This window comes from Colias eurytheme, chromosome 29, assembly GCF_061535395.1.
Source record: "Colias eurytheme isolate Ceu_HAF_F1 chromosome 29, ilColEury1 Martin Lab GWU primary, whole genome shotgun sequence".
Lineage (NCBI taxonomy): Eukaryota > Metazoa > Arthropoda > Insecta > Lepidoptera > Pieridae > Colias > Colias eurytheme.
In genome coordinates this window covers 1139371-1161858 of record NC_143008.1, presented here as the reverse complement: position 1 = coordinate 1161858, position 22488 = coordinate 1139371, and the positions used below count along the sequence as shown (strand labels likewise).

Here is a 22488-nt window from a genome sequence, read left to right as displayed (position 1 = left end):
CGTCCTCTGTCAGGTCAATTTTCGTAAAAGCGGGAACAAATTTTTGTTCTTCACATAAATGAATAAATAATATATACCTACTTAGATGCCTTAAAAAGAACTAAACTAGGTAGATACCTATTTTTATAACCGCAACAAGCACTAGGTACTCACTTTTTAGTCTCTTGTGATAACCAGAATTACATATTTGAATTGTTCAAAATACATAAGATTACATAATTTCTAATAATAATAATACATATATTGAATTGTATATTTTCTAAATTTATTATTAAAGAGAAACCTCTTGGATTCCTCTTCTGGTTTTAGATTCTATCGATTTGTTAATTGTTTGTTCAAACATACAACTGAACCAATATGAAATATTATTTCAATGACTACACAGAATAATTATAATCATTTACAATATTATTTTAATGAAACGCGACCAATCTTAATATATCATAATAACCAATCTTAATATACTAGCGACCCGCCCCGGCTTCGCACGGGTGCAATGCTGATACCACAGACATGTATATTTAAGTAGACAACGCAAGTACCGCGATCTGTATGAAAACCAAGCGTGTCATATTTTTTGTACTGACCTTGACGCGTTATGACGTCACGAGCGCTTTTTAGTGATGTTAATTTCATTTTACGCTAAATCGATTAGGCCGCCACTCGCGCGGCGATTCTAGTATCGTCCTATCCCATCGAAGTAAATCGAAAGAAATCAGATCAAACTAGATCTATGTCTAAGAGGTAGTCAAATAAATGAATCGTAATCGATTACTAAATCGATTCAAGACAGAAAAATGATAATTACCATAGACAGAGGGATGATAAAATAAAGTTATAAACCTTTTAATATTCTAACAAGTAAACTAATGTGTTTTAGCTTTTTCTTACATATGCCCATTGAGTTACCATGTACTACGTACTAGAGAGGCCATCGAAAGAAAGTAATGAAACTGTCAATCAATCAATCTTTATGTCCCGTTGCATCGATCCATTTTCCTTTTATGTTCGGGTTACTTGGAAAACTGAAAAAACAAACATAGTCTAAGCAATAAGGAGTTTTCTTAAAAAACTCCCAATATGACACTTTAACTAATGGCGTCCATGTCATAATATTTATTTTTAGTACCTTTGTATTAAAATACTTAAAAGTTCTAGGTCAAGTCGTATTAAATGACAAAAAAAATCTATGCCTTTTTTTCTGAAAAATTGCTCCTTCAAATTATCATTTTTCTGTTCGATTATAAAATCGATTAGAATCGAGAACTGTTGCATCAAATGAACATCATTAACCACACAATTGGACAGAAAAATGAGAACAGAAAAATGAGAAGACGCTATTCATTGCTTGTTATCATACGACGCGATCTTTACCGTGCCAAGTAAAAGCCGCAATGTATTCCGAATCATTTCGTATGATTTGGTATCCGTGTTTGTCACGATCGTTTTTCACAGATATTCTTTATTTGATTTTAAAATAAATAGTGCATATTCTGATTAGAAAATTACTTACCGGTGGAAGGAAACATCTCTGCTAACTCGGCCACTCACAGCTGTGGAGTTTCTACAGTTTATAATGGCGCAATTCGGCATTTTACTTTATTCAGCTTCACGTCTTTCCTTGGCGAACTGCAAGCGCGGACTGAGTGTAGGCCAGCGTCAAGTAAGTTTCATAAACTTAGTTTGGACACGGGAAGTACATACACTCGCTTAGTCTATCTTGATACATGTCTGTGGCTGATACTAAAAACACTACAGAAAAACTGTGAACGTTGTATATAAAAACATAGCGGCCCGCTCCGGCTTCGCACGGGTATAAAATAGATAGCCGGGCGGCCGGCCGGTACCGCCGCAAACGCTACGTCCCGCAATTTTTAAATCTGTAATATCTTCGAAAATATTCACTTAAATCATACGGTGTAAAGGGCCATATAGATCTATATTAAATGAACAATGTATTCAAGGTATTTAATTGGTTAAGGATTAATGCTGTATTGGTTAAAATCGCATCGAAAATTAGCCATTATTTGTCGTAAAAAGTAAATGACAAAAAAAAGTTATTGTGGGTTATCTATAAGAGATAGACATATACCATCGCGGACTTTTCTGTAGACCTTATCAATGTGTACATAATACTTAGCACATTATTTTGATAAAACTCGTAGGGTTCAGCCTGCGTTTGCAATGTAAGCGGAAAAAATGTAATTTTTTACGACATCACATTAGAAACCTCAAAAATAACAGTACTTGTGCACTACTTCTGGTTGTTACAGTACTTCTGGATATTATTATACATATATATAAACCTTTCTCTTGAATCACTCTATCTATTAAAAAAAACCGTATCAAAATCCGTTGCGTAGTTTCAAAGATTTAAGCGTACAAAGGGACATAGGGACATAGGGACATAAGGACAGGGAAAGCGACTTTGTTTTATACTACACTAGCGACCCGCCCCGGCTTCGCACGGGTGCAATGCTGATACTAAATACACTATAGAAAAACTGTGAACGTTGTATATAAAAACATAGCGGCCCGCTCCGGCTTCGCACGTGTATAAAATAGATAGCAGGGCGGCCGGTACCGGTACGCTACGTCCCACAATTTTTAAATCTGTAATATCTTCGAAAATATTCACTTAAATCATACGGTGTAAAGGGCCATATAGATCTATATTAAATGAACAATGTATTCAAGGTATTTAATTGGTTAAGGATTAATGCTGTATTAGTTAAAATCGCTCCGAAAATTAGCCATTATTTGTCGTAAAAAGTAAATGACAAAAAAAGTTATTGTGGGTTATCCATAAGAGATAGACATAATATACCATCGCGGACTTTTCTGTAGACCTTTTCAATGTGTATAATACTTAGTACATTATTTTGATAAAACTCGTAGGATTCAGCCTGCGTTTGCAATGTAAGCGGAAAAAATGTAATTTTTTACGACATCACATTAGAAACCTCAAAAATAACAGTACTTCTCCACTATTTAATGGATGTTATTATACATATAAACCTTCCTCTTGAATCACTCTATCTATTAAAAAAAACCGCATCAAAATCCGTTGCGTAGTTTCAAAGATTTAAGCGTACAAAGGGACATAGGGAAATAGGGACATAGGGACAGGGAAAGCGACTGTTTTATACTATGTAGTGATGATATGTAGTGATGATAGTGAAATCTCGTGTCAAAATGTTTGTCCTCAATGGACTCCTAAACCACTTAACCGATTATAATAAAATTTTCACACCATGTGCAGTTCGATCCAACTTGAGAGATAGGATAGTTTAAACATGTAGGTACCACGGGCGAAGCCGGGGCGGACCGCTAGTAGTACCATATATTGTAGGAAACTATAATCTTATTTGTTTTAGATTGCCTCTCTATTGTTTCAATATATTAGTATTTTAATTATTAGTATCAATATATAAATAATAAATTCTTATTAAACTTGTAAAACTATAATTTAGGATTTTTTCAGATGGTTTGTTAAATGATGGTATGTTTGACTATCGCGGCCAAACAAAATTGCTACAAAATATTTAAGTATTTCTTTACCTAATTTGCGTTCTAAATGAATTATTAAGCAAAATATAACACCAGCAACACAATAACGTGCGATAATAGCGACAACGTTATTGCGAAGCTTCGAGGGTCGGATAATGAAACGATTTTAAGAGGGTGCCCTTTTTCGCACTCGCGGTAACAAACGTCTTACTTTTACATTTGGGCGTTTTAAATGGTAATTTATTTGGGCGTTTTGAACGGTAGGCAATTTTGTTACACGCTTTTATTAGCTTCACCTATATGCTTGTGTGTAAGTTGTAACTAACTCCTTTAGACAAGATTTTGAACAACTTTAAACGGACAGATTTAATTCAAATTTTGTACACTTATCAAGGACTAGCTGCTCCTCCCGGTTTCACCCCCGTGGCTCCACTCCTGTTGGCCGTAGCGTGATGATACATAGCCTATAAGGATAAATGGGCTATCTAACAGCGAAATAATTTTTCAAATCGGACCAGTAGTTCCCGAGATTAGCGCGTTCAAACAAACAAACAAACTCTTCAGCTTTATAATATTAGACATTAGTATAGAATATAGATAGGTGACAATAGAATAATATCATGAGGTTAAGCATGTTTTCAGTTTTGCAAGTGAAACTTCTTTAGGCGCGTTGAGATTAAAATTTCAAGGTCGCGTTATGGAAATACCGTTACGTCATGACTCATGGAGTAATGCGACGATTATGACGACATAATATTACAATAGCGTTTTTTCGCGCCAGTGCGAAAGGGCTGATCTAAAAAGTGTATAAAATGGAGGTCCCCGCAATCCCATGATGCGCTTTTAGTGCGTTGCGCACCCTTAGCGTTAGGGCTGTCACATCGATGAATTAAAAGTTTTTTTATATGTAGGTAAACAAAAGAGCATGTGACTTGGGGGAAAAGCCGTCGCCGCCCATGAGCTATTCTGCTATTGCAACGTCGAGGAAATTCGACGAGACTTGTTGTAGAAGCGTCTTTTATAATACATGCGAAGAAAGTTCAGAAAGCAGTCGAGTTTTAATGAAATAATCTGTGTATAGATTAATCATTAAACTTACATAATATTAATAGTTCATAATTTTTAAAGGTCACTCCTTATGAATGGTTTACGCCTAAAACAGGAGAAAAATCTAAACTGAAAAGTCTATTAAAAAAGTATATCATTAGTTAAATACATTTTTTATTAATTTATTTGCTTTTTATGTGTACACTATCTTCCCATATTTGCAACTGTATATTTCATGCTTGGTACTGGTCGCTTGGAAGAAATTGCTGTTTAGCAATAAAGCCGCCAATTGCTTCTGATATCCTTGTATTGTAAAATTAAAAATTTGTGTGCAATAAAGAATATATAACTATAACTATACATTTTTACCGAGTAACAGAAGATACATATTGTAAGATATATTATCAGCTGTTTAAGTCATCTAGAAAAAAAAACGGATAGTTATCTGTTTCTTAATATAATGTGAACATTAAAAAAACTAATCGTTGCCAGCCCTAGCCACGTGCTCCAGAACAGTGATTAAAATTCCACCGACTAATATCAGCCGACATATATCACATGCACTAATCGGGCGACATGTTTATTGTTATTTTATTAAACTACCCCCCTCGCGATATGAATTGTTTATTTCTTTACAAGGGTAGGGGATTATCTTATGTTTGGATGTTTATTTGTTTTTCTTTTAATGTGGTTGAAAATTTTTAAGTGAAACTTCTTTAGGCGCGTTGAGAGTAAAATTTCAAGGTCGCGTCATGGTAATACCGTCACGTTATAGCTTAAGGCGATGATTGTATGTTTGAATCTTGACAAAGAAGTTTTACTTGTGACACATGTGCTCGGCACACGCGCTCTTTTTTTTTAATAGATAGAGCAGTTCTTGATACCTGTATACTTAAGGTTTTAAAATTTAAACAATGTAGGCGAAGCCGCACTACCGCAGGCTGAAAGCTAGTAACGCCAAGCCAAATTCTATATCAGGTGGCATCTTAGTTAACCTGAATTGTGCCTGAATACTGCTCATAAAAAAAGAATAGAAACTAAACGTTAAGCTTGTATTTTTCTTTCTCTGTGTATACCTGTCGCTTTAAATTGCACAAAAATATACCTACGTCACGTATTGAATTAATATTTTTGTGTGAAATGTTTTCTGTATGAATTATGGTGAGGAGATTGACTATACTCTGAATTACAGACAGCACATAGCCTACTTTTTACTTAGGGACCCTGTGAGTAAACCCATAGGCATTAGCTATGTTACCAAAAATATACATACAATGTAGGTACACCATACCGCTCCATTACTTTGGAAACTAGCGGAATAATTCTGTTCTGTGACAAGATAATATTGCAGTAATAACCGGAGGCAATATAACAGTTTACACAGCTTACTATCTCATTATCTGCATACCTACTGTATCATGGAGAACAGAGGTTGCATGGAGTCGCCTTGTGTCTCAATTGATAGTAAATTTTGTTGGTACAAAAAATTATGTATTTAATCAGCATATTATTTGATGTCCAGTAAGAGCGTATACGCATTATGCGGGTAACCGCATTGCGGGTAGCCGTCCGGCTGACCGCAAGCACAATTATGTACGTAATATTCATTTCTATGCGCACTGTGCGGTCTGCGGTTACGTACATAATTGTGCTTGCGGTCAGCCGGACGGCTACCCGCAATGCGGCTACCCGCATAGTGCGTATACGCTCTAAGATCTAACTTAAATAAGTGTTATGGGTCATTAAACCAATTTTTCCATGGTGATTTTATAGTTTTCTACTTGTAAGTTAGGTACTATACGAAGTGAGTCTTTTGAGATATGAGATGGTCAGTAAAAATATTGTTGGTTATTAATTTTGTAAGAAATAAAATGCAATTATTGTGCATTTTATATTTGAATAATCATTATCCCTTTCACCTTCAATTTTTTGAAACAACATATTCCAACGACTCTACATCTTTCCCTAGTCCCGAAACGCGCCGAGTACCCTCATAACGTATCCCAATAAACCTGATTCCTTTGTCGTCGGCCAATTTGTCATCCATTGTTGGCAACCCTCGTTATAAGGCCGAAAACATGTTGTTCAAGTGCCGACACGCGACGAAAAAAACAATTAAATATTTAATCTGTGGCACAAGTGACGTAATGTCATTGCAATTTGATTTGGAATAGGGCCGCGATGTTCATAATAAGTCTATATTGAGTTGGAAAATTGTTGTCGTATCTGTGATCGCTTGGTAATGAAAATATTTAATTAAGGGCCGATTTTTCAATCCCTGGTTAAAATTTATCCGTCCAATAAAGTATTACACGATAATATTAAAATGTCACGTAAACTGTCAAATGCGGGCAAATAGAATACATTTTTGAAATGGTAGTTTTATACATTATTCGACGAATAAGTTTTATCCAAGCATTGAAAAATCAGCCCTAAGTCACAGATCTAGTTTAAGTACTTAGATTTTTGTTTTAAATTAATATGAAAGTAACTATGTATAGTAGGTACTAGGTAGATGGTAAATTACAGTATCGGTTAGTATAAAATATAAATTATTAAAGCGTCGATTTTTGTTATTCATTAATAATTGTATAATAATTCGAACATAATACCTATCTGGAAAATTATCACTGGCATAAGTTTTTGAATTGTAAAACGTAAACATTTAAAACAATATTCCATATACTTACCATAAATTATTTCAATAAAAGACGAAAACAAAGATAATAATAAAATGTATTTAATCTGTAACCGCAATTTCCCGCTTTTATTAATAGCGTGTTGCCAGATTGAATTTGCGCTGTTATTAATCTGTGAACAATATAATAATTAATCAACGCTAAATGGCGGAGACCGAATTTCGGAGGCAGTAAATGAAAACAAGGAGCGGGTAAACATGGAGGTGGTATTAAATTAAATTAAAATACATTTTATTTATATGGAATGTCCTATGGAAAGGAATTTGTAATGTGCAGGTATAAGATGCACATAATTATAAATTTTATCTTACGTGGTTTTAACTGCGGATAAAACCAAGGGAAAATAGTATTATCTCCTACTTTAGCTCTAAAGGAGTGATTTAATAAAAGACCCTAGGTCTGCAACTACTTTCATTCCATCGAAATCGGTGCTGTGATTTAGCCGCGTGATCATACCTAACTGACAGATTGTAGACTAATAACATGAAAACAAATATTTATTTTTCTTGTTATGATGTCGATCGCTTTAACAGAAAATTATGAATCAGATAATCAAAACCAAGTACATATTTATTTTTCATTATTGATATTATTAAGGAGGAATAAAAAAATAGAACATCCTTTTTTACAATCGTATCGCTCCATTTTGTTTACATAAAATGCCTATGTAATTATTATCATAGTCTGTTAAAAGTACATAAAATATTTATAGATTTGATTTGAATCTATTATTTTATTAAGTGAACAGTAATATTGATGATTTAGAGTTTAGACTATTGCTTACTAATAAGATACCAATTGCAATGATACCATATATTACTGGCTGACCGACGCAACTCCGTCGGCACTGAAAAATTTTCCCGTCCGACTAGGGCCCTTTCGGCCTCCTCCACTCAAGCGACAGCCCAAGCCGAGGTTCGAGATCCCCGTCAAGGGACGCCCTTGTGCATGTCGCTACCAGGGTGAACCTTCAGTTCACCCACGCGTCCGCGTTAAAATGTAGAAGCCCTTCTGGCTAACATTGAGAAACACCACACAAAAAAAAAAAACTGAAAAATTTTACATTCTTCGATAAAATACAACACATAATAACTATCCAGCTAAATTATGAGCTATAATTGAAAATATTGAAGTTTTTTCGCACTGAAATTTCTAATATATGTATTATTAAAACACGATTGGAAAAATAATTTTACTCGATAAAAAAAATCCTAAACCTCTAAAGTATCATATAAATGCTCATTAAAACCGTATTTTACGATAATAATAATTCGTATAAAATCACAAAAACATAGGCACCTTCTCGATTTCGTGACTGTTTTAGATTTAGAAAATATTTTCATTCAATCTACCTACACTAATATTATAAAGAGGAAAACTTTGTTTGTTTGTTTGTTTGATTGTAATAAATAGGCTCATAAACTACTGGACCGATTTTAAAAATTCTTTCACCATTCGAAAGCTACATTATCCACGAGTAACATAGGCTAGGTTTTATCCCGGAAATCCCACGGGAACGGGAACTATGCGGGTTTTTCCTTGAAAACGCGGGCGAAGCCGCAGGCGGAAAGCTAGTTTTTGATAAAAATGTGAATGGCGCTTACGATTTTTAGTTTCGAGCACGTTGATTCCATACTAAACGCGGACCCCCTCACCCTTTACCTCAGGCACATGAGTAGAAAGACGGAACAGAGACTAAGCTTCTTAAGAACGTGCAAAATTGTTACCTATTTTGGTAGGGTCGTCACAATAGGTTAAGACAAATTAAACAAAACTACCTACTACAACCCAACCTAGGTATGTACACACTTACAATACATACATACATACTTACAAATGCTAAACTTGTAATAATAATGAAAGGTAAAAACACACCATGTACAATTCTCATCTTATTAAAAAAGGACCTAATAAAATAAACGCAAGTAGGTACTTACTTGAAAAAGTAATAATCAAAATATTTACTCACCTATTGTACTCCTTGAGATAGTTGAAGTATGATATATTTTTGGTTTTTCTACTATTATTCATACACACAGTACAATAAACAACCATTTTTGACAATGAAATATTACGTTTTATATTAAAATATTCAAACTTGCAAGTTGCAACTAATAAAACAAACAACGTGCGTCGTATCAACCCTGAGACTGTCCTCTGCCTAAACCGGTTTTTTCCAGAATCGCTGCGTACGCGACAAGCGGCCAGAGTCACACACACATGGCCCCGCGTACTTGTAGTAGTGCAATCGATTCTCGCGTTTGTTTGAAGCTTAGTCTCTGTTCCGTCTTTCTACTCATGTGCCTCAGGCCCGGATAGCTGAATTTTCGCTGACCGCCTAACACCCCCTAAGTAAGATAACTAACTACATATATATATGTATATGTATTTGTTTCGTTATTTATGAGAAATAGTTATGTGATTGAGTAATAGATAAATAAAATTTATTTCATACGCACCAACTTCTAACTTATCTATACAAAATCTATAGTTTGTTTTTTTGCTTGAACACGATAATCTCAGGAACCACCGGTCCGATTTGAAGAATTATTTTACTGTTAGTCCCTTTATCTAAGGCTATTATAATCTGTATCAACACAAAAATATCATATATTTTTTGACGAAAGCCAGGACGGACAGTAGGTAAGTTTTTATAAAGGTTTTCAATTAAAAAGTCTTTGTAAAAAAAGCGTGTGTGCCGAGCATACGTGTCAGAAGTGAAACTTCTACAGGTACCTTCTAGGGAAGCGCGCTCTATCTTAGGCCACATCTCACAGGCGAGATAGTGGTCAAGCGCTTCCCTATCATACAATAAAAAAACCTTCTTTGACAAGATTCAAAGATACCAAAATCATCGCCTTACTCCATGTCGTGACGGTATTGCCATGACGCAACTATGAAATTTTACTCTCAAGCGCCTAAAAAATTTTCCTTTCAAAATTTATTAAACTTTCTTTATTGAGATTAAATAATAATAGTTTAAAAAAACTAAAAAACACGCTTTTTATAGAAAACCGAACTAAAAAAATAGAAAATTTTTATCAAATTAGTGTATTGTCATCGGTCCTCAATAAATCTACAAAGTTTGAACGAAATCTGGCCGTTTAAAGTGGGTCAAAATCGCGCCCAAAGAAGTCGGTTACAAACATACAGGTGAAGCTAATATAAAGCGTGTAAAATCGCAATATATGAACGACATAATACATATTTCACATGAGATATTATGTTTGTGGAATGTTGTAATTGCCCACAGTGTTGCAAACGTGATGCGATATTTATGATTTATTACTTTTTTCATTGCGTTTGAACCGCGTAACTGTCAGATCAGTATTGCCATATTTTAAACGAAGTTGTTCCATAGTTTCATATTTTGTTAGTTTTATTTTTATAGGTACTAGCTTTTCGCTCGCGGCTTCGCCCGTGTAGTTTAGAAAAATCCGCATAGTTCCCGTTCCCGTTGGATTTCTGGGATAAAATATATTATTAGTTACCATTCCACTGTCCTTTCTTCCTTGACTTTCAAGCTATCCCTGGACCAAATTTCATCCCAATCGGTTCAGTGCAGACAGATAGATAGAGTTATTTCTACGATTAAAATTAATTTTAAATATTATTAAAAAAATAAGCTTATCTTTACTAAAAAGTGCACATATACGACATAATATACTATCCTAGATATGCAGTTCTTAAACCTTTATATTGATGTTATGACGGTTAAATGTTTACCCTAAATACTTCTTTTGACATAAAAATTAAATACATTAAATTTTAACCTTACAATAATTAGATATAGCCTTGTTTTATCAACCTAACGTATAGTATTTATTGTTTTATATCATCCTTGATATCATAAAGTATCACTTCACTATAAAGTATAATAGTAAATGAATTTACAATACAATATCACATTCAATATTGCAACACTACACACAATTATTCATACAGGCAACCCCGTCGTGCTTTCCCGCCGTTTCCATCGAGCATTTTTAATAACGACATCAAAGGCGAGCTTATGAAATAATTTCTCGTTTGATGTGAACTTCGATGAACTATGTCCAAATTGAATGACTGGAAAACAATTTGCACACATATTTTGTTTATTAATAAATAATGCTCATTCTGTGGTATTTCAATATTTGATAGAATTTTCTTTGTTGTGAAATGGATTTAATTTAGATGTTATCTTCATAATTTATTAATACCTAGATACATACCTTCGTATGTCAATATTTTGAGACTTATTAATTAACCAATAACCATGCTGTTTATTTTTTATACGTTAATTACGACTACGTGACTATTTTTCTAAGTATACTCATGTTATGTTTGGAAAACCGCAGTCACACGTTGTCTAAGTGCTACGGTAGATGTATGTAACGTGTGACTACGCCTTTCCTAACATGAAAATTTATCTCTGTATCGAACGGCTGAATCATTGAGTTACGTACATAGTAACTCAATGGGCTGAAATGGATTTTAATGATTTTGGCACAGTCGAACCAAACACATGGTTTAAGTATGTTTAGTTTGATGACACGAATAAAAAATAGATATTTATTTATTTATTTATTTATTTATTTACTAGCAATGCCCTGCGGTTTTACCCGCAAAGCGATAGCGATATCGTGACAGTGAAAAGTCTACTATAGGTCGGACTATAGGTTTAATTTTTAATCACATGAAAATCACCTTTACCCCGTCCCGCACTTACGAAGTAACTATAACTGTGCCCGCACTACGGCCTGCTCATTGTATTGAACAGTATACCTACTATTTTCTGTAGATTGACACTTTTAAAAATTCGTTATATCTTTTGAATGGAATATCCAATTTTTTTCATTTAAAAAGTATTTTGCTGGTATTGAAACAGTCTACCTATAATAAAACATCAACATTGAATGGGATAAGGATTAATATAATATGTGTATGGATAACATGGTTTGATTACTGTCGGCACTTCTATTTACTTTAAAAACGTAAAAAAGTTGTTGTAGTAACATAACTACTGAAGATGGACATATGGTATCGCGGACTTTCTTGTAGATATTGATCCATTCTATAATACCGTAGAACATTTTTTTGTTCTATCTTCAATAGATTCCGCAGCGCACGCGATGACAGAAGTTTTATTGAGGAATTTTTTACACCTTGGGTTACATTATTGCATTTTTGGTAAGGATCTCTATTTTTTTTCAAAATGCAATATAGCCTATGTTGCTCAGTGAAGATGCAGCTTTCTAATGGTGAAAGAATTTTTGAAATCGGTCCAGTAGTTTATGCGTGAAAACCATACATACATACGTATAGATACATAATTACAAACCTTTCCTCTTTATAATACATATTATAAAGAAGTATAGCTGATGTTGGACAATTATAGCAGGCAAAAATTAAGCAATACACCTACCAAAACATTTTTTTAATAAAATCACACTTTGTTTTTTTTATTTTGATTATCGATTGATTAATGCATAAAATTTTATTTTTAAATTATTCCTTTTCGCTTTGAACCATGTATTAAATTCTGTGATTAAATTCATGACACAGATAGCACAGAACTTTGAAATTAAAAAATAGAATAAACAGTGAATGACGATGGATGATCTTCACTTTGACGATGGTGCCGACCTGCGGGTCTATGGGCGGCGGCGGCGACTCGCTCTGCTCTCTCTGGTCGCGTTCGCGTTCAACCCCGTCTGTTGGCGCGCCAAGCAGCCGCTCCCTCATCTCGTGGATGTAAGGGCAACGCTGCATCGCGATGTAGAACTCGCGGACGCGCACCAGGATGAACACTTTTATTTAAAGAAAAAAAAAATCATCTCAGAGAAAAATGCTATGTCGAGTATCAAGTAGCTTCGGTCAGTGAAAATAGATGTCGCTACACGCTATTGAGAAGAATTGAATCGCGCTAGCAAAGTTTTTTGTTGTATTATGATATAATTTTTGAAGAACACATAAAATAATGCGACAACTTTAATAATATATAATACGAAAATTTTTGGAAAATCTGACATTTAGTCAGATTTATTTATCTACCTACACGTTTCTATAAGTATATTGTATGTAATATTTACTTAATAATATAATATGAACTTATGAAGTATATTTATTTGTCTATTTGTATTCGTTTGTAGTTTTCATTTAACTGCATACGATTTTCGCATAATAATTTATTTTCATATTAGCTTTCCGCCCGCGGCTTCGCCCGCGTTTTCAGAGAAAAACCCGTTCCCATAGAATTTCTGGGATAAAACCTATCCTATGTCCTTTCTCGGGTATCAAAATGTCTCTATACCGAATTTCATGCAAACTGGTTCAGTAGTTAAGGCGTGATTGAGTAACAGACAGACAGACAGATTTACTTTCGCATTTATAATATTAGTATGGATAAAGGCACAGTTACAGGATATAATCCAAAAACATTAACATAAACTTACTAAATTAATTAATATTAAAATTAAATCCCAATTAAAACTGCACACAACATTATATTAAGTACCCAGGTCAAGGTAATCGAGATCGAAAATTTCAGAATAAGTTCAGAATACTACAACTAAGATTACTTAAGTATTTAGTTCATAAGAAAGTTCGAAAGAAATTTAAAAATAATTATGACAAATTATTTCCCCATTGTAAGTGAACCTATATTTAAGTCACTCTAAAGCCTAATTATCGACCCTTCCACGAAAAATTTATAAAATCGCTGCGTAACGACGTGAAAGACAAACAAATGAACAATTTTGCATGTATAACTAGTAAGGAAGTAAATGGGCCTATGTGATCCTCAGTATGAAATGACAGGTTAAAAAAACTTATTCAGAAGAAAAGTGTTTTATGTATGACATAATATTACTTGCTCTGTGTTGTATGATACTAATAGACTACAGGCCCATGTTGAAAAATTTTTGGGTCATTTTAACCACCAGGTGACCTATCTAGAACGATACAAGAGCATAAAATAATAAGATTCAGCACTGTGCCGTCACTTGTAAGCTGTCCACCTGAGTGCAGATGAGAATTCGAAAGTACAGGTAGAGATTTTTTCCTCTTGTCTCCATGATTTTTGTACGGCGTTGCGGAATAATGGATTAAAGCAAAAAAAAAAGAAATCAAATGACCAAATTTACCCCGGCAATTGTCCGAAAATAAAAATAAATTCTTACTTTGTGGACCACCATTTTTGTACGGCATCTGTGTCATACTATTTCTATATGGGCCTGTAGTCTATAATTATTGTAGCTGTGTATAGTAGATTTAGCTAGCAATATCAACTCGAAAAAAACTCAAGTCTTGCTCAAGGAATATACTACTCTCTACCGAGAGGTCTCTCTTTTCCTCACCAGATATTTAGAAAAAGAAGTTAACCCTTTTTGATTTTGAACTATTTAAGTAGTTACAAGACAAAAATTATTTAGAATCTCTCTAGCATTTTAGTTGTGAGAGCGAACTTTCATTAAAAAAAACTGTTAGATAATAAATAATAATATAGCACAAAAGATTGAGCGTTTGAAAAAGCTAATCTCAGGAACCTGGTTTAACTGAACAATTATTTTTATTTGCTTAAAAAAGGTATGTATTTTGATATACATACATAGTTATTAGTTAGATATGGAATTATCAAAACCCATTCTCTCGTTTAAAAACTAATAAAATCCCTACTAATATTATAAATGCGAAAGTAACTGTCTGTCTGTCTGTTACGCTTTCCCGCTTAAACCACTCAACCGATTTTGATGAAATTTGGCACAGACAATCTTTAGACCATGAAAAAGAACATAGGCTACCTTTTATCAAAACACAACGCGGAAGCTAGTTCAGAATAAATGAAAATTAAATTTTGATGAGTATTTTTACGAGACAAATTTTTGACCCGAAAGGATTAGCCCAAAGCCGGGACAAGCAGCGAGTTCTATCACTATCACTACATAGTATAAAACCATATAAAACAAAGTCGCTTTCTCTGTCCCAATGTCCCTTTGTATGCTTAAATCTTTAAAACTACGCAACGGATTTTGATGCGGTTTTTTGTAATAGTGTGAGAGCGAGTGCGAGTGATTCAAGAGGAAGGTTTTAGTATATAATTTATTAGGATGTCTTAATCCTAGCGGGCGAAGCCGCGGGCGGTAAACTAGTACTATGATATAGGAAAAGGCAGGTAAATAAAACACTTTTTAATAAATATGCATTTTTATTAAGTACTGTTATAATTATTATTGTAACACGCATGCGACGGCCTCTTCTTTGACATAACCAAAGCGGTGTGCGCGCGCTTACTTGACGTTTGACACAGACTATAAAGTGAATACAGATTATAAATTATAATTTTATACATCTGTCAATTGAAGAAACAAAATAAAAAACATTAGTATTCGCGCCAATTTTCCTAAAGCATACAATTGTCATATTAAAATAATAAAAAAGCGAATAGCAGCCAAAATAAATAAACGATTATACAATAAAAGATTCTTCTTATACCTACATAATTAATTATCTATACATAATTATTATTAACATTTCTCAACTTACAATTTCATGAACAAAATATATAAATTTTTCATTCATACTACAATAAAGTAATTTTAAATATATTGGAATAATGGAAAAAAAATACTTTTTTAATATAAATATTATTACGCGGCGCACACCGTATGGTCTAAAGGCTTCAAGTCCAACTGAACTTCATCAGACTTTAATTCTTCAACCAACTCTCGTAAACTGTGAAAAAAAATACATTATTTTTTATTTATTTATAATCTTTTATATTGCATACAAAAACAGAAAATACAAATCTATACTAATATTATAAAGCTGAAAGAGTTTGTTTGTTTGTTTGAACGCGCTAATCTCGGGAACTACTGGTCCGATTTGAAAAATTCTTTCGGTGTTAGATAGCCCATTTATCGAAGGCTTATAGGTATCATTACGCTAAGACGAACAGGAGCGGAGCCACGCGGGTGAAACCGCGCGACACAGCTAGTTTTATATAAAAACAGGACATTTGATGCAAGGCTTTATTGCTTCAAGCAATTTCTTCCAATTAATCTATAATATAATACAAAAAAGTCGTAGGAAAGTCAAAACTGTACATTGAATATTTTTTTTAAAAGATTACTTGGGGCGTGATCTACAATCGATATCGAAGTCAAAAATATAGTTATTAGAATTTTTGTCTGTTTGTATGTCCGGGCTAAACTGTAAAAGTACTGTATGAATTTACTTCAAATTTGGTACAGACATAGCTTGAGACCTGAAAAAGGACATATGATAGGTTTTATCCCGGAAATCCCACGGGAACGGGATCTATGCTGGCTTTTCTTTGACTACGCGGGCAAAGCCGCGGGCGAAAGGCTAGTTAAATAAAGAAAATACTCACTTGGCCAATTGCGATGGAGTCACGTATATTGTGTCGTTGTCGGTCGCGTTGCCGGGATATTTTATTGTACCAATGTCCACTGCTTTGCCGGTGAGTGCCTGAGAAATAATACAAAATGTTGAAAAAAAATACTGAGGAAAAAATTTAAATCTCATTTCCCAGCTCATGTCAAACTCTCTATGAGTTTGACATGAGTTGCAGAGCAATTTTGAATCGTCATTATATAGTTTTACCATTTACCGCCGATTTGGAAAGCAGTTTCTACGGAGAAGAACCGACAACAAACTCCGTGTCTTTGTCACTCCCCCAGCTCATGTCACTCTTCCTTACTCATGTCAATCTCGCAACTCATGTCACTTTTGCAACTCATGCCAATATCGCAACTCATGTCAATATCGCAACTCATGTCACTCTCACAACTCATATCAATATCGCAACTCATGTCACTCTCGCAACTCATATCAATATAGCAACTCATGTCACTCTCGCAACTCATATCAATATAGCAACTCATGTCACTTTCGCAACTCATGTCAATATCGCAACTCATATCAATATCGCAACTCATATCAATATCGCAACTCATGTCACTCTCGAAACTCATATCAATATAGCAACTCATGTCAATATCGCAACTCATGTCACTCGACCAACTCTCAAACATTTATAGAAGCACTTTTCAATCGTCATAACATAGTTTACCGCTTCTAACTCATGTTACTTGACACACTCATATCACATAACCAACTCATATCACTCACCGCTGTCAACTCAGGTGCGGGGAACTCAGTGAAGTCGGCTTCAACACAACGCCAAGGTCGGTGGATGGATATCAAACTTCTGGCTTCGGCTTGAAGCGCGAATAGTCTCTCCTGTTAAAATAAAATAAGTAAGTATGGTATGTACTTTGTGTATTAGAATAATTATGAAAGGAAGGCTAATCCGAAAATATATGATTACCACTTAAAGATTTGCGAAATCTTTTTTACATCAATCGATTTGAAATAAAAAAAATCAAATTTTGCTCGCATAAGAAGTGATTTAAACCTGGAAGAGAACATTCATATGAAATTATAAAGAATAGAAAAAATTAGATCACGAGTCCGGACTCGAACCCGCATCCTTTTACGCCAATCCGGGGCGGACGCTTGACCAACTCAGCCACCCACAGAGAACATACAATTGGTTCAAAAAAATGTTTCTCTAGATATTTTTTCCCTATTCCTTCTTACTTTCCTACTCTCTCTCTCTCTCTCACACGCTACAAACCTCCAATTGCCGTCTAATCTCTCTCTGTTTCTCCTTGTGCTGTTGCAGCGCCTTCGCGTACTTCCCCGGCTCTTCGGGGAACTTGACGAGACCTGAACGTGCCACGAATAGCGTCCATTCCTTAAAAAAATAATAAAAACATACTCATACTTTTTTTTTTACTACTAAATAATATATTAATTGTGCATCCCGGCTTCGCCTGTGATAGTGTATAACAGGCGAAGCCGGGATGTTGTTGAAGAATGGTCGTAGCAACTCAGAAAATGTTGCATGGTCCGTGTGCTTTATGCGTGTTTTTGTGCGTGTTAGTATGTTTGGCTGAGTATGTGTATATGTTTTCCTGCCTTATGCGTGTGCGTATATAACTTCTCACCCTCTTCTCTACGTGTGCGTACACTTACATGATGACCTTTATTCTGTGTATGCATATAGTACGTGTCTATGTCGTGTGTGGTGTATCTTTGTATGCAGGCGCGTTGTTACGTGCGTGTTTGTGTCTGTGTGTATGTACGTTAGCGTGTATAAATGTGTTGCTGTATATACTCACAGTATGCAGCGCTGCGAGGTCCGCCTCAAGGCGCGCGGCGGCGGCCGGCGGGTGTAACGTGTGCGTATGTAACGTATTTGTTTGCGTGTACGTGTATGTGATGTATCTGTGTCTTCGCGTGCGTGTGCGTCTGTGTGATGTTACATGCGTGAGTTTGATGTATCTGTGTCTATCTCTGTGTGTTCGCGTGTGTGTTTGTGTATACTCACAGTATGCAGCGTATGCAGTCTATCTGTATGTATGTAACGTGCGTGTACATGTGTGTATATTTATTGCGTACGTATCTGTGTGTGTGTTTTCTCTCCACTCAGCTCTACGTATCTGTGTGTGTGTATTGCGTGTCTGTGTACGTGTTTGTGTATACTCACAGTATGCAACGCCGCGAGGTCCGCCTCAAGTCTCGCGGCGGCCTGCCGGCGGGCGCGCGCGGCGGGCGCCGCGGGGTGCTGCAGGGGACGCAAACTGCGTATCGCCGTGCGTTCTGCTCGTGCGCAAGCCGCGATACGGGCTGAGCGTTCGCGTTCCACACGCCTGGTGGATGAATACAATATTTAAAGAGTGATTGTCGAGAAAGCTTTAAGTACATAACATTAGGTTAAAAAGCGGGCATGTTATAGCTATAAAGGCCATCAAGCTAGTGGGTCGTCTAATTATCGACAACCACTACCCATGAACATTTGTATTTATTAAGGATTAGTGGTAAGGAAAGTATTGACGACGAGATTAAAGGAATTGACTGAGATATGTGAGGGAAAAGATGCGTATAGCGGTGCGCTCTGCTCGTGCGCACGCCGCTATGCGGGCTGAGCGTTCGCGTTCCACACGCCTAGTAGACGAACACAATTTAAATTTGATTGATTGTAAGAGCAATCGAGTTAGCAGGTCGTCTGCAGATAGTGATAAGCGACCGTGGCACATGAACAAAGTATTGACGACGGAATTAAAAGAATGGAAGGGAAAATAGGAGGAAAAGATTGAAGTGGTAAAAAGAGACGCGTAGACAATTTTGTTTCAAGCAGTTTTTGAATATGATTGTGAGTTTAGTTATTTATTGGATGTGAAGACGAAGAAAAATCTATCCGGCAGAACACAGAAGGCTGATCACTTACTTGTCCTTAAAGAAAATCTGTCAGTGAAACTGATGTATGAGCCCCTACCCGTGATAAGTTACTTACCAGCTAAGAACTTTCAGTTGATGTTGCAACGCTTCATTGACTTCGCCGGTGGCCACTCCTGGAGTCACCTTAACCGGTGTTTCTTCTATAAGAAAAATTTACTTTAAAGATAAGAACTAAGACGAGGAAGACTCTTCAAACAAGGAAAGAGCTTGGGAGTTACCACCACGTATTAAAGCAATACTAAATCTAGTGTGGAAATCTAACAGAGCTATATAGCACGACATATGTCGTCTATAGTCGACGAGAACGTTAGTGGCACGTGGATTTGTGAAACGCGCAAGTAACTTTCCTTGTTTTAAAAATTAATTTCAATTTTAAAATGCTATAAAAGGAAAATAAATACGAAAGCTTAACTCTAAGAGCCTATACGCACTATGCGGGTAGCCGCATTGCGGGTAGCCGTCCGGCTGACCGCAAGCACAATTATGTACGTAACCGCAGACCGCACAGTGCGCATAGAAATGAATATTACGTACATAATTGTGCTTGCGGTCAGCCGGACGGCTACCCGCATAGTGCGTATACGCTCTAAGACATGTAATGGTTAAAACATCAATAAAATATATGAAAAATTAATTACATAGATTTTACAGTAAGACTAGATAGGACTAACGGTGCATTTACATCAAAAGAGCGTTATGCTCATTGTAACCAAACTATGACAATTTTATTATATATTTATTTTAATTTTATTATTTATTTATGACAATTTTTATTTGCGCTATCCCACGACCTTCTTACATTTCCTTTCCTACCAGGTTGCCTGGTAGAGATTGCTGTTCAGCAATAAGGCCGCCTTTTGTACAAATGATGCCTTTGTAATTTTGTTCTTTTTTTTCTGCTTTGTCCATTCATGTTTGTACAATGAAGTATTATAAATAAATAAATAAATAAATAAATAAATATGACAAATTATTTTAGTGTAAACACGCGTAGAGCATTCTTTCCTTGTTCTTAGTGCGTTCGAAAAGATTCTATGCAATGTTCTAATACTGAGCAACAATGAATACGAGCTTTCGTTTACACTAGAAGATAACGAAAGAATGCTCTTGCTCTAGCTCAAGCTATGTTCGTTTGGTGTAAATCATGTCAATCTCGAGAGCAACTGAATAGCGACGAACGCACTGGTGGCTTGGAAGTCACATGAGTGGCGACAAGGTCAGGCGTGCTTACGACTTATAGTGTCTTGTTATTTAGATTTCTATGGTGTAAATGCACCGTAAGGTTAAAAACATTTCAATCTTAATATTTAAATGAGCACATTATTTCAAAACATATCAAGTTTATTATACTCATAATAACCTTCCTTCGTGTTGGTTTTAATTTACCATTAGTCCAAAGTTACCATTTTCAGTGTGACATATTATTATGTATGATTATTTTTCCGACCCAAATATCGACCAATAGAATTGCACCATTCGACGTCACGTGGTACAACCTACATGGTATTATACTGATAATTTTTTGAAAATTTTCTCTGGTCGTTGACGTCAAACTGACAGGTTCAATTCAATTGTGAAATTATTGGCCGACATTTGGGACGGAAAAATAATCTCCCGAATACCACACGAGCTTCAAAATTATCTGGCATTTCCCTCAAGGTTCCCTGCAAACAAATAAAGTCGTCAAGTTTTTCAGGAAAAATCACTCGCGCTTCGCGCTCGTGATTTTTTAACCTTGACTAAAAACTTGACTCCTTCATTTGTTTGCAACGAACCTTTCGGAAAATACCCGATAATTTTGAAGCTCTTGTGGTATTATAATATAAGTGACAATCCATACTAATATTATAAATGCGAAAGTAACTCTGTCTGTCTGTCTGTTACTCAATCACGCCTTAACTACTGAACCAATTTGCATGAAATTTGGTATAGAGATATTTTGATACCCGAGAAAGGACATAGGATAGGTTTTATCCCGGAAATCCTACGGGAACGGGTTTTTCTTTGAAAACGCGGGCGAAGCCGCGGGCGGAAAGCTAGTTAGTTATATTAAAACAAATTCTGTCATACAAAATTTCCATATAGCAAACAAATTGGGTAGTTTATGGGATAACAGAATTTTACCCCTTACAGAAACTTACCTATTTGCTTCGATATCCCAAAATGATATATCAAAACATGCCATGGAATTGAAAAATTTTCGAGATCCAATTTCCACTTATTTTTAAAAACAGAACTTAATTGATATAATTTATCAATATTGTATAGACAGAATCCATTTTAACACGTTTACAAAGTAATATTAAAAACATTAAAATGAAAGCTCGCCATGCCTGCAAATTAAAAAAATGCGCAAACTTGAGCGTATGCATTAAGGCTGTCATGAACTTTGCCACATGCCTCCCCAACCTATATTCTTCTTCATGTGATTCAGAAACAAGACAATTCTATTTTAAGCTATTGCATAGCTTCTATCGCGGGCCTTGAGCGCGGGGACCGAATCGAGAAATTCCGTAACGAAAAAACCTCACGCTCCCCACTCCGACGGGCGCGGAGGTGTGGCTTGAAGGCATAGCATGCAATAGCTTTACCGCGGCGGTCCCCGAGTGCCACACGTCTTTTTATTTTTGGTTTCATTATCTGTTCTAAGAAATTTAAGACTTTTTAACGGATTTTAAACGCGATTTATTCATTCCCGACGTTTCGAACACTTTACAGCGAGCGTGGTCACGGGGAGACTGACTGTCTAAAATGAATAAATCGCGTTTAAAATCCGTTAAAAAGTCTTTAATATCTAAATGTATAATACTCGCGTAAAATCAAACATTAGAAAATATTGTCTGTTCTTGTTCATGTTAATCTTGTATACATTGCAGTTTTCTTTCATTTCAGTCGGACTTATGTTTTACGTATTTTTGTAGTA

General features: G+C 35.4%; 1 protein-coding gene across 1 annotated transcript in view; it reads right to left on the bottom strand.

Annotated features, from left to right (window-relative positions):
* Positions 1-15424: 15424 nt before the first annotated feature.
* Positions 15425-22488, bottom strand: part of DCTN1-p150 (dynactin subunit 1) — a 46614-nt gene continuing 39550 nt past the window's right edge. Inside the window, exons 26-31 of the mRNA XM_090118033.1 lie at positions 19621-19705; positions 18814-18976; positions 17899-18018; positions 17391-17501; positions 16630-16727; positions 15425-15971 (exon numbers count right to left, since the gene is read on the bottom strand). Of these exons, the coding sequence (XP_089974159.1) occupies positions 15887-15971; positions 16630-16727; positions 17391-17501; positions 17899-18018; positions 18814-18976; positions 19621-19705 (662 nt within the window). The 3' untranslated portion in view covers positions 15425-15886. The remainder of the gene's footprint in view (positions 15972-16629; positions 16728-17390; positions 17502-17898; positions 18019-18813; positions 18977-19620; positions 19706-22488) is intronic.